The sequence below is a fragment of the Daphnia magna genome, linkage group LG1 (assembly GCF_020631705.1).
Source record: "Daphnia magna isolate NIES linkage group LG1, ASM2063170v1.1, whole genome shotgun sequence".
Classification (NCBI taxonomy): domain Eukaryota; kingdom Metazoa; phylum Arthropoda; class Branchiopoda; order Diplostraca; family Daphniidae; genus Daphnia; species Daphnia magna.
The window spans coordinates 6,593,244-6,606,303 of NC_059182.1; the positions used below are offsets into that span (position 1 = coordinate 6,593,244).

At 38.5% G+C, this 13,060-nt stretch overlaps 2 protein-coding genes and 1 long non-coding RNA gene across 13 annotated transcripts; 1 reads left to right on the forward strand and 2 right to left on the reverse strand.

The window, feature by feature from the left end:
* Positions 1-2,620: 2,620 nt before the first annotated feature.
* LOC116927629 (maspardin) lies at positions 2,621-4,179 on the reverse strand. Its single transcript, XM_032934699.2, has 7 exons — positions 4,022-4,179; positions 3,715-3,955; positions 3,607-3,655; positions 3,463-3,534; positions 3,291-3,402; positions 3,029-3,227; positions 2,621-2,966 (listed from the first exon to the last, which is right to left on the reverse strand). Exons 1-7 carry the CDS (start codon positions 4,103-4,105, stop codon positions 2,854-2,856), a joined length of 870 nt encoding a protein of 289 aa, XP_032790590.1. The 5' UTR covers positions 4,106-4,179; the 3' UTR covers positions 2,621-2,853.
* A 142-nt stretch (positions 4,180-4,321) lies between these two features.
* Positions 4,322-4,904, forward strand: LOC123470009. Its single transcript, XR_006643375.1, has 2 exons — positions 4,322-4,603; positions 4,660-4,904. It is a non-coding gene; the product is annotated as an uncharacterized LOC123470009 (long non-coding RNA).
* Positions 4,905-5,242: 338 nt separating this feature from the next.
* Positions 5,243-10,881, reverse strand: LOC116927050 (endophilin-A). Of its 11 annotated transcripts, XM_045169438.1 has the most exons (16): positions 10,723-10,857; positions 10,593-10,632; positions 10,452-10,525; positions 9,124-9,266; positions 8,570-8,638; positions 8,397-8,499; positions 8,215-8,331; positions 7,848-7,981; positions 7,699-7,774; positions 7,112-7,180; positions 6,840-6,940; positions 6,627-6,730; positions 6,426-6,562; positions 6,275-6,364; positions 6,120-6,202; positions 5,243-6,060 (listed from the first exon to the last, which is right to left on the reverse strand). In XM_045169438.1, the coding sequence occupies exons 4-16, from the start codon at positions 9,166-9,168 to the stop codon at positions 5,941-5,943; spliced, it is 1,248 nt and encodes a 415-aa protein (XP_045025373.1). In that variant the 5' UTR covers positions 9,169-9,266; positions 10,452-10,525; positions 10,593-10,632; positions 10,723-10,857; the 3' UTR covers positions 5,243-5,940. The 11 variants fall into 11 exon arrangements, 10 of the variants coding, with proteins under 10 accessions (XP_045025373.1, XP_045025378.1, XP_032789942.1 ...); XR_006643342.1 differs by lacking the exons at positions 10,452-10,525; positions 10,593-10,632 and having other exon boundaries at positions 5,243-5,820; positions 5,880-6,060; positions 10,723-10,881; XM_045169443.1 differs by lacking the exons at positions 10,452-10,525; positions 10,593-10,632 and having other exon boundaries at positions 8,215-8,328; positions 10,723-10,881.
* Positions 10,882-13,060: the final 2,179 nt, after the last annotated feature.

The following is a 13,060-nucleotide window of genomic DNA, read 5'->3' on the forward strand; positions in this document are numbered from 1 at the left end:
GTCTTCCCTTTTTGTCAAAATCTTTGACTATTGGTTATATTTTAAAGAGCAATACTAAATAAAGTCAACTAGTAGTTTCAGGGCGAAGCACTAAACATACCTTAACTGCGTAAAATGAACCAGTACTATAGTATAGACCAGTGATCTGCCGAATCAATTTTGATTCCAATCAAAATTTGATTCGAATCAACGATTCGAATCAATTTTGCCTGATTTTCCGATTTTTTATTCTTACCAAAATTTGATTCTGATTTTTGATTCTGATTTTAGTGTTTTTCAATAAAATTGATTTGAATCAATGATTCTCTTATTTCGAATCAAGCACCGCCACCCTTGACGAACTTGAGTTGTTTTTCATTGATAAAGAAAAAGATTTGGCTATGCTTGACAAATATCCAAAAGTTAAACGCTTGTTCTTAGAGTATAATACAGCACTACCATCAAGTGCGTCTGTCGAGAGGTTGTTCAGTGCAGGGCCACTTGTCCTCACTGCCCGACGCAACCGTCTTGCAGATAGAATTTTTGAGACCTTGTTGCTGCTTAAGGTTAATTTTAATAACGAAAACTAAACTTCCGATTTACTTTTCGTAATATTGAATAACTTATGCCCCAGCTGTCTGTTATAACCAAGATTGGATGTTGCCGCTGCTGCAACCTTACACGTTTAAATAAACTAGACCATTACAACTTATTCATTCTTTGTATAGAGCAGTAAAACATCCTACGTTGCACGTTCTCCACAAATGCGAAAATCTCATTTGTGTCCAAGTTGGTCTGCTGCGGCTGCAGCGTCTTATGGAGAAACCAACTTCTTCATGTTAAAAATTAAGTTTTCATAAATATAATTAAGATTTTCCCCCTTTTCTTCCTAGCAGAGGGTACCCTATTCATTTTTTCATTTCCCAATTTTTTTTCTAGTCCTAGTTCTATCTGGTTTATTTTTATTTAGCTATTGTTTGTGAATGGTTTGTTGTTCATCCCCTTGTAGCAGACGAATTTCTGGCAGCAAACGAAATTCTTCGGCTAAAAGAGACGAGCATCTTACAAACAAAAATAAAATAAAAATAAAGTAGATAGAACTGGAGGTAGAAAAAAATATTGGGAAATGAAAAGATGAATAGGGTACCCACTGCTAGGAAGAAAAGGGGGAAATCTAAATTATAGTTATGAAAACTTAATTTTTAACGTGAAGAAGATGGTTTCTCCATAAGACGCTGCAGCCACAGCAGACCAACTTGGACACAAATGAGATTTTCGCATTTGTGGAAAACGCGCAACGCAGGATGTTTTACTGCTCTATTGAGATTTTTTTATTCAAATTGTGAACAGAATCAAAAATTTTTATTCTGATTCTTGATTTTTTTTTAATTCTTGATTCTGAATCAAACATCACTGAATGATTGTGATTTTTGATTCTTTGATTCTTTGATTGATTGATTCTATTCAGGTTTGATTCCGTTCACATCTATGATCGATTCGGCAGATCACTGGTATAGACCAAGATCGGATGCTGAGTTGCCAAGTCTGCATTCCGACCTGCGGTATTTTTCCTCTCGGGCCTTATAGGAGGGAAATGAAAAATAATATATTTAATTAAGTTGTAGTTAGTTTCGTTACAAAATCTTTTGGAATCGTTTACTTTACCTCTGTTCTGATATAATACGAAATATTTTATCTCCAAAAAAGCTGTTATTTTTCCTGGAAAATTAATGAAAGGTACTTGTTTTTCTAAGTAAACTTATTTTTCCTTATGAATAAGTCCTTTAGCATAATCAGATAACCTAAAAAGACCAATTGTGTCAAATAACTCATTACCGACATTATAAACTACACTACTCATAACATTAAAAACGAAAACAGTTTGACACTACAGTCACTAGTCACAGTCAATCACTTTACGTCTGCTACGGTACATTGTAAACAAGTACCTTTCAAAAAAGTTCCTGGAAAAATAACAGCTTTTTTGGAGATAAAATATTTTTTATTATATCAGCACAGAGGTATAGTACACGATTCCAAAAGATTTTGTAATAAAACTAACTACAACTTAATTAAATATATTATTTTTCATTTCCCTCCTATAGGGCCCGAGAGGAAAAATACCCCAGGTCGGAATTCAGCCTTGGCAACTCAGCATCCGATCTTGGTCTATAAGCCCGATTTTTTCTATTTCTCTTTTGTTTTAAAAAATCTAGATATTCCTACAAAGTAAATGATTATTTGGATTCAAAATTCAAAGAGGATGTCGGAAATCAAATTCATTTTGTTCTTTTAAAAATCTCAAAACGAATACCTTAATTGGCGAGAAGCAAGATTTCTCACGATCAGGATGATTAAAATATTCGATTCACTTGGTATTAAAAAAAACCTAAAAAAAAAATGTGACACCAGTTTTCAAAACATTGTGTTCCGCTAGCATATGACGGAACGTTGAGGAACCATGTATGCCTGGCTTAATCATTTGTCTGCTTTGGAATTGTGGCGTGTACGGGAGTCACCATATCAAAAGGAAAAGACAGTTTATACTGACCATATCATATAGAAATGGCTCTACATGACATTTTCCTTTAGAAACCTTTTAGCTATTGTGAACCTCACAAACACCATGAGTGTTAAAAAGTTGAGTCAGAAAGGCACGTGTAATTATGGTTATGGGGATTGGAGACGCGACATTAGGAAATATCAGATAACAAAGGTTTTTCGATAAAAAGAAAAGCAATATTTAGAAGAAAATGGGAATGCAATCACGATGGTTCAAAACTTCCAGCTGCTTCATGGTATGTATATAGCTGAATCTACAAATAGCAGAATGTACTCGACACGATGAATATCTGCCGAAGAAATACCGTTTTCTCAATCAGAGAAATGACTGCCTCCAGCTTTGCAACGTGTTCTCTCAAATCGAAGTAAATGAACTTGCAGGTGAAGGTTTACTTCGTCACACCGACTTAGGTATGGAAAGTTGCCTTATTTGGGAATTAACAAGGTTTCTTAACTATAACCACAACTGACAACAGAAAAATCATACCTCCATTCTTAAGATGAGCCATGCTAGCATGGGGATAACTCCTGTACATATCTTCAGAGACAGGTGAGGCGATCGCACAATCATCAAAGACGTCAATTATGGTAATACAGTACTGCTGCAACTTATCAACGTGGACGTAGCTACTTCCGCAGTTAAGCGTTAATCTAGAAGCCAACTCCGCCTGCGACAAACTTTCCAACTATAATAATATAAACTTGTACATCGATTTTAGCATCCATGAATAATAATAATAAGTATATACCCTTTCCACCATAAAATCAACCGAGTCTGCTACGACGGGTTCCATCATCTTTTCGCCACCAAAATTGCCCATAACCATTTTTTTCAGAACCATGGAAGGCAACATCCACAAGCTGAATGATGTGAATAACAAATCAGCAATGTCTCCCATTAATGACAATTTTCCAACTTACAATGGGGCTGAATCACCATACTGAAATACAGATGTGTCAGTAAAAGAATTGCAGAGGATAAGTGAAAGTACCCTGAAATTAAGGATGTAGAGAAAACCTAAGCAACACAAAATTTCAACACAATAGTTTATTGTATAAACTTACCTTGGACAACGGTGAGTATATTCAGTGAACTTCTGAGCTAAAAATCCTCCTGTTATTAATGAAAACATGATTTGAAGTTTTCTGCTGAGCAGTTTTAATAATATATACCCAATGATGCTCCAAATAGATGAACTTGATCTAACTGAAGAAAGTCCAACAGTTTACGGAAACCTTCGCACCATTCATTGACACTCCAGTACACAGGCCAGCTAAGTGAAATTACTCTGTATCCTTTGGCACCCAAACCCAGAACTTGCTGAAAAAAAGTATCGGCTGTTCCGCTTACTGGTGGCAGACAAATGAGTGGACTTCTAACAGTCTTTGGTCCACCATCGTAAATAGTCCACACCTGGCATAAATAAGATGATTGAAAGACATAGACTAAGTTCAAGCTATGAAACATCATTTCACAAACCTTTTCAGAATCGTCTAAGACTATTTTGCGACAGGGAATGTTACTTCGAAACGAAAGATATTCAAGTGACATATCTGTTTCCATGTTAGGTTAGTGAAGACGAGAAGCGGAATGACTACTGAATAGTCTTGGCCCGTGGATAAAGATTTTCATATGTCGTCTGCTTTTCCGTAAAAACAAAATAAGATTGAATGGGACGCGTCTATTGGTGGACGCTGCGAAGTTCAAAACATATATTTCCCGCGCATGAGAAACAATTGATATTCACAAAATATTATGACATATAGGTAAATGCTCAAAAAATGGCAACATGTCTCCTAGGAAATGCAATAGCAATTCGATAATTAATTGAGAGACAAAATAGTCTCCTAAAAGAAAAAAAAAGTACGTTGATTATACCAGGCGATCGTAAGGCATTTTCTATTCTCCTCCTCCCTCTACTTGTCGACGTTTTTTCTTCAATGTCCTGTTCTTTACTGTGTTAAATAGCCATGTTCACACTTAGGTGGAAATACCTCTCTCTCTTTGATGGACGAATGCACACAAAACATCCAGAACCAAAAACACCTTTCTTCTTACAAAGTAATAACACAAATAACAATGATATTTGTTAATTTTTAAAATTATTACATGTTAAGCTTCTGCCCTTGTTTAAGCCATTTGATGCTTAAGCTACTGAAATTACTTGAAGGCTTTCCGTCTGTTGTTTGGCCCGGACGCACCGGATTAACGGCCGTCTACTGTCACAGCTTACTTCACGTTACAGCTTACTTATAAGGTTACTTATGAACAGAGCAAATGGGATCTTGTTTTCACCAATGAACGATTGTTTGTTTTTTTTTCGTTTTCTTTTTTGTAACGAAGTTTACGGTCGTCCGAGGGTGTAAGTACACGCTTTCTTACCTTGCCTCAAGAAATGAAATAACGATTTTTAACTGCCCACCAACATTGCAGCTGAGGCCACTGAAACATTTCGAACCTGTCCACCAGCATGCCAGTTTTAACTTCATCTTGCTCCCAAGATACTAGTTCTGGTAACGTTTTGTCAAGTTTGTTTCTGTTGGGTTATTTTAGAAAAAGTAAATAAATAATAATAAAAAACAAAGTTGTTGGAATGAACGTTTACCTATGCGGAAACTGCGTAACTGAGATGTCAACGAAAGCAAAGTTAGTCGTAACAATGTTTGAAAGTTAGATCACAAAAGCAGAAAGACGAAGGAAAACCTTTTAAACAACGGCCTTTTAATCACACGACAACATTCTTTTTCTTACTAAGTACAGGTAATATAGAGAAATAAGATTCAAAATACAGAAGATGGTGGTGGTTCTTAAATTATACAACGGCATTACAGCGTTGTAGCTGATTATGAGAAGAGAATACAGTTACCATATTATGCTTGTAAACGACGGATAGAGAATGTTTGCCAAACAAGAAAAAGGAGATAATGATAACTATTAGCTCCAAACTAAATTTGAATTATACTGCAGTGAACTGGTTAGAATTATATATTCCCCGAGCAAGAGGATTAAGTAGGAAGAGGGAAGAACGTAAAGACAGGGAGAAAAGACAAAGAGTAAAACATTTAGTCAGAAATCAGAAATCGGATAGTCCAACATTCCGAACCTGAATAACACTCAGAATTTAGTAATTTTTTATTTAACACGTGATGTAAAATGGATACGACTGGATGCTAAATTTAACGAAGCAAGAACACAACTGCTGATCTTGTTTGATAACAAAAGGGCAAACAAAAAGTAATACAACCCGGTTGCTATGTGTTTTCTTGTTGTCTGGTTTCCTTCAACAGAAGCAGTAAATATTAGCACAAGTCCTTTCTGATGAAACCGTAAATCTCACTTTCGGCATAATCGGCTCAGCACTCCGTATTCTTTACCACCAATTTTTCTTTATTGTATCATTAAGGAAGCGGCACCGTCACATGCACATAATTGACGGGAAAGAAACCCGTTTTGCCATTGAGACTACCTTCGAACCAGTTCTCGTCAATACGGCTGGTGAGAGTGATGCAATCTCCTTCCTAAAGTGGTTAATTGTTACTAACCTAATTTCAAAATGCGGATTCGTAAACAACCTTACCTTGAAACCCAATTCACCAGGGTTTTCAGGATCAAAATCGTAAACAGCTGTAGCACTAGGCTGTGGCCTAGAGTTGGTACGACCTAGACAAATCGTAAAAAAATCAAACAAACGTCAACACAAAATCTTGTTCTACGTTATTAATTTTGCCATACCTTGCGGTACAGGAGCATTCTGACCGAACGGGTCCCAGCCAGGTGCTGAACCCGGAGACACTGCGCTGGGTGTTTTGGCGTTATTCATTCCTAAAACAGAGAAAAATGTTTACTTTACGACCGTTATTATCTCTCGTACGACTTAACCTACCATTCAGTCCCTCCGTTAGACTCGACGGTGTAGTACGACCAGTTGAAGATATCATTTCTCCACCCATTGACATTGGCAAATCGGCCAATGTCTTGGGGATAAATTCCTTGCGGGGCTTGCTTGCTGCTTCATTCCGTCTAAAAATAAGAAACGAACAATGAGTTAAGTTATTGCTTCATAGCATTTGTGGCGAAAAATTACTTGTCATGAAGTGTTTCTGTTAGCACTTTCAGAATATCAGTACACTGTTTGTGGTACTCGAGCAGTCCTTCGGCAAAGAAAGCCAATTGCGCAATTTGCTCCACCTGCCAAACGGAAAAATCAAATTGGCGTGACACATTCGAAAGACATATGCGTTAGACAAGGCATCCAGAAGACCAATTCGGGGAAAACAACGACGTTTTGACAACTCACATCGTTATCCAGAATGTTATGCATTCCCATCTGGGCCAGATGAAGCGATTCGGCAAATTTCTCCTCCGCTTGACGAATCTCATCCTCAGTCACAGACGAGCCTTTACAGAAAGCCAATAACGTTAGATATGCAAACATGAAGCTTTGTGTTGTGATATGAACACGCATGCTAAGCATTAGCGGCTAGAAAGCTACTATTGAAAAAGAAAATAAATAAATAGAAGTAAAAACAAAAGCCATCTAAGAAGTGTAGCTGATTAATTAGTGAATACCAGTGCCCCGGTAGGGTGAGGGAGAACGTGCAGGGCTCCCATAAGGACTGCTGGATTGGAGGTTACCGCCTTGAGATTTGAATATGGTTGTTTTCAAAGAGAAATCAGTAGGGTCACATTGCGAGAAATCAGTTCATGTGCAATCAATTTGAAAGAATGTGACACAAAAAATTTAAATACACTGAAAGCAAACTAAGAAACCATGCCACCATTGGAAAAAGACATTCGTTAGTATGGTATTATAGTCTTAACGACCAAACAACAATTCATGCTCCGAAACCAAGGTAATGCAAATGTTCTCTTACCAGCTGAAAGGAGATGACGTCAAGGAGTACAGCATACCCAGCGGAAAGCGAAAATAGAAAAAAAAAAAAAGATAAATGAAAAATGTATATCTAGCTCGAGTTTCATTTTATCGGCTTATGGCAGTACGGTCAATAATTTCTCCCATTAGATGCTATTAGTTAGTTGTCAAAATAAAGAAAGAGGCGTTAGTTTTGTTTTAGATCCGTATGAAGGATATCCGAAGTGGCATAAATTGATCGACCTCGTAACCAATAAGAATGGGCGGGTCGTTACAACGCTACTACTACCTCCTTTGGTCTGCTTGCGTTTTTTACAATCGAAATCCAAACGGCGACCATGTAACTTCTTGCGGTGATGCTATATAAGGAAACAATTTTGAAAAAAATGATTGCATTCCTTGTATTACTGCATTATGTCATTGCTAACTTACCAAAACTTCTTTCAAGTCTTTGCTTTGCAAATGATGCAGCGGCTCCAGGAAATTCTGCTTGACGTTATCGTCCAAGGCGTATTTAACATCGGCCAACTGCTTCATTGTTTCACCGGACTCGATGAGCGCAGCGCCTATCGTCGGTCAAAATCCACCCCCATCCGGTGATTAACGATAAATATCGGAATAGATAGAAAGAAAAACAAAATACATAAATTTCATAGAAAAACTTGAGGAAGAGCCAAGGCCAACGGAAAACCCCGAGACTATCGAGCGGCTTCCTCTTTAGCACCACAGTCAATCGATAACATCCGATTCACCATTGAATGAATAAGAAAGGAAAAAAGAAAAAATCAGTTCACCGCACCGAAAACAGATTCCTCGCCCAGTTTGCGTCCATAGACCAACATCGTCTCCCCAAGGGTTCCTTCCGGCTGCGGGTAGGTTGCTGCTTTGGCTTGTCCGCTTAGTTTGCTAATTCCTGCTAGTCGACGATATTTAGCCTTAGTACGAAGAGGTATAAGATTTTTAAGGACAAAAAGAATTTACCTTTGACTGCAGCCATTTTGGCTCGAGCAGTAGGATTGGGTTGCAAGAACTCCTTGGTTTTCATTTGGAGTTCCTCCACAAGCTCATAGGTAACATCCGTTTTCTATAGAAAGAGAGGAACAAAAGGTTTAGAGCACAAACTTTTAGAAAATGATCTCAATTATCATAGTTACCCTTTCCATCTCGACGAAGTCATCGTCCATTTTTGTGCCTTCCGCGGCACCCATCTTCTCCGTCACATACTGCAAATAAAGGAAAATGTGATGAAAATGGGTTACGGTATAAACGACAGCAGAAACGAGAAAGAAGATATGCACGCAAAAGTGTGTGACATGCGATCTCCTCATGTTGGGAGTAATAGGAGTACTCAAATCATGAAAAGCCTATTCTTGCGTTTTTCTTTTCTTTTTTTTTTTTTTTTTGGCATCGATTCAATCGATACGCCTGCAATCAGCTCAAGCGATTTGATTTGGAACAACTGCACCAAGTTAATACTTTCTCGGCGGATTTAGAATTTCACGGTAACATTCAGTTTCCATCATTTTCAGACGTAAATCTCTAACTTGGCCGACGAATGGGTAACTCGGCGGGGCACAAGATCACAGGAAGAAGATCGAGATAAGGGAAGACGAGGATCAATGAAGAGAAAGGACACGGAAGAGCGCGGGGGTGTGTAAAATCAATAGTGTAGCTCACAGAGAGCCTCACAGCATAGCATAGGACATACTTGGTTGGCTTTATTGATCTGTTTCTTCAGACCGGCGAACGCCATGATGCTCTCCTTTGGACTGGCCTTTCTGGGTTCCTCGTTTTAGACAGCAACAGAAGCAATACTGTCGTGTTTTCACTGTTTGGCATCCACTTCTTCGTCTGTATAATAAATGAACAAAATCAAAGACGAATAATATTAACAGTAGTCTATCAAGTATCCACGTCAGCCGCCAAATCCTATGTTATAGCAAGTGTCCTTAGTATTGATTTTTGTGCAAGCTAAAAAATCGATCGTTAAACTCGATTATTCGTTTACCATCTGGTAAACTAATTTTTCGTTTTCGACAGGCACAAGAAATTACTACCGTTTTGCAGAAAAGCGGTCTATACACCACAAGTACAGCAGTATTGATTGATACCAACACAGACCTCCCCCCTCTCCTACCCCCCAGCGCCTCCGCACTAACGAAAAGTACTCGGTTCCGCAGTGTCTGCCCACTAAATACGAACATGATCGACATATTGACGCAGCTGGTTATTCTCTCTTTTTTTTTTTTTTTCTCTTTTCTCTGTCCTATTATTGGCACGGAACGTAATTATAGTTAAAATGAAAGTTATGAATATGAACTGAATAGTACCGCTAGGAAATGAACAGGCCACTCGACGTAACGGATCCTAAATACCGGACAAACCAACAAGACCGGACGAAACCGTTGCCAAAATGACAGTCGGAAACGAAGATGTTAGAGGCGCACGCGCCGACGCGATTCAGTCCCATACTTTGACCTATCTAAATTCTTATTTCATTCTTCTGTCTTATTCCTATTTTATTGAGACGTGATTCGCATGGTCAAGATCACATGAAAAGCAAACCAGACGAAGAAAGAGAAAGAAAAAAAAGGAAACCAAAAGTAGTATTACACAGGGCGTTCCACTTTCCCATTTTGGGTTTTCTACCTTCTCACTTTCTATCAAAAAGGGAGGCAGATTTAGAAACAACAGAAATTTCTGCATTCCAAATATGGGATTACAACGGCCTTTCGATAACAAATAGCAACCTTCTTCTACATTTCTTGGTTTCTTTGGAGAAACAGACTTGGCCTCTCTCTCGCGGAATGAAGTGGCACGAAACAAACTGTTACGACTACGGTATGATACCCATAAAAGGCTTTCCGAAAAGAAGAAAAGAAAGTCAATGTGGAGCTTGATGCTGGACAAGTCCCCTCCGGAGGAAAGCCTTTTGAACTGTTACGAGAGCCATCTCTCATCTGCGCGTGGGACGCGCGTCAACATTAGTACACGTACTTACATATTCTCTGGTAAGATATGACTATTCGATATTACCTTGATTACGATAAGCTTTTGTCGTAATCTAGTTTTGACTCACTGAGTCCTCTACCGATTGTACACAGCCTAACCTGACCACGAAAACGAGAAGAAATTAATGGAACGGAAACAGATGGTGACCTTAAAGTCTTGACCCACCTGCAAATTGTCTGCTTCTCACCGTCAAGACAACACACAGCTAAACGAACAAACAACCACACAACGAAATTTCTAGTCATTGTGACTAGTCATCATTTATAAATGCATTCAGCAGAGGCGTCACACTTACTTGTAAGTTTGTGTTGATAGGTTGAGTATTGAGGCTTAATTAGAGATTGATAACACTGAATTTCACTAATTCTAATCGAATGTCGAAGACCACAAGCGGCACTACTTCGGCATCCGAGACTATCGACGTCGGCCGCTGGAACTGCTTCCTAGGATGACGGCCAGGGGGAGTGGGTGGGTGGGTGGAGTCTTGTTGTAATACCACGTTGCCATACCGTAATAAAATCGAAATCGGGAGTATCGAATGATTCACTTTCTCGAATCTCGATCGATAATGCTGCAAAGGCTCTGCTACTTTGCTTCTTCTCTTGTTTGTTGAAAACATGAGAAGCAGACGTTATGCATTTTTAACCGTGGTAACGTTAGATCTGAAATCCACAATAAGTTGACAATACAAATTAGGTTGAAACACAAAAAAACTCACAACTGTTTTTGTTTTTTTTGCGTTCTTTTTTATGTTCTTTGTTTTTCTTTTGAAAAACACTGCAGCAAAAACAAATAAAATCTTTCCTTTCTTCATCTTAAATATCATGGAAAATTGTTATGAAATCATTATTTGCTTAGAAAATTAGCAGCAAAAGAAAGTGAAGCAGCATTGGTTTTTGACTTTAAAAGTATTAGTGGTTATTACGTTGTCGTTACCAATCATCTAATATCGATTATGGGAAAAACAGAAAAGTTGTGACGGCAACCACAACTGGTTGGAAACGGCTTTCGGCAAACGTAACATTAGATCACAGCTATGACTGAAGCAAGCCATCTAGCGACCAAAACTTCAACCGCGTTCGTGCGCCTATTCCGCAATTTAATAAAAAATTCATTGTTATTATTTTTGTTTATAGCCGAGAATTGGAGGCGTATGGGTCAAAACACCTGTCTTTTAATCCAAAATAATTGAGTTTCAATTTTTATCGAAAACATAAATTTTTCCGTAATTCACCATTTGTTACCCACCCACTGTATTAGACGGCCTCTTCACTTTAATACGTCCTATACATATCTAATAAAAAAACAATTTAGCTTGTGGAAATGTGCATCTGCTCGTGTACTACATGTATAAGTTAACAGGCAAGTATACAGTATTCTGTGCACTTTCTCATACATAAATAAATCATTTGATATTTAGCGTATGTGGAGCCCGACGGTTTAAACGCATACGCACATTTTCCACTTTCCGTCCTTTTCAACGACATTTGCGACGACGAATTTTCAACGGACGTCTAGGGACTCGTTCTTGAATGCAGGGACAGAAATGGTGAATGACATGAGCTCTGATTCGCTTGCGGCCGCAACTAATATTCAGTCCCAACGAGAAAAAAGAGGACGGAATGAGATTGGGTCGTTACCTTTAGTCAGATCTCTTTGTCTTTGCCTATCTTCATCTTGTTCCTCATTCCGCCGCGTTCGTACCCAGCGATGCCAAAAGACGTTGACGAAAACTCATCAGCAACTACGGATGAAAAGCGAGAAACGTTGAACCATACAACCAATTCTGCTGGTGGGTGTCTATGCTACATCATTACGTTCCAGTCGACCTACGCCGAAGAAAATCTTCTCATTGATAGAAAGATAAGAAAATGAGAATGCAGGATTGCTGAAACCATATCGAGAATGTAAAGCTTCCGTGTGTCAACTGACGTCAGTCGCATAAGAGACACCAACGATGGGGTTTTATTCTTGTTTCACGCTTCGCGCTAATCATAGCTGAAGCTATACGCACGTACAGCGTGGTGCAAAATACATAGAAAAAAATATAATAAAATAAAATAAAAATAGGCCAGGCTGCTTAAAGATATCGTCGCTTGGGATTCTACTTGTCTCGCTTGTTACACGATGGGAACATGTTAAAGGCTCTGTCGCTTCCTTTCGTTACCGTCTTCATCCGCTCTCTTTTCCCTTAGATTAGACTATATTTAAACATTCTGACTACATTCCTACGAAGCGTGCTAAATCTTGCGCTTTGTTGCATTGTTAGGTCGGCCACCAGACGGCAGTTGGATCGCTTTAAGAGCTGAAAAGCGGCTGTTCCAACGCACGATAATAAACGTGAATAAACCGTTTGCGTGAATATACGCCTACAGTGAAAAGTTCTATCGAGTAAGTTGGGGAAAAAAATTCGGGAACGGTGGAACGTGTCTGAAAGAGCTTGACATTACTGCCAAGGTACACAATAATGCATTGGTTTCATCCAACTTATAGCATGTCTCACGCACTTTGGTCATCTTATTTATTTTTTTATTCGCGTTATTTTCATTTCCCTTCTTATACTCATCTCCTTTTATTGACCGACGTTCAACGTAGTGCAGCCAAAACAAAAAAAAAAGAAGTGTATTCACCCA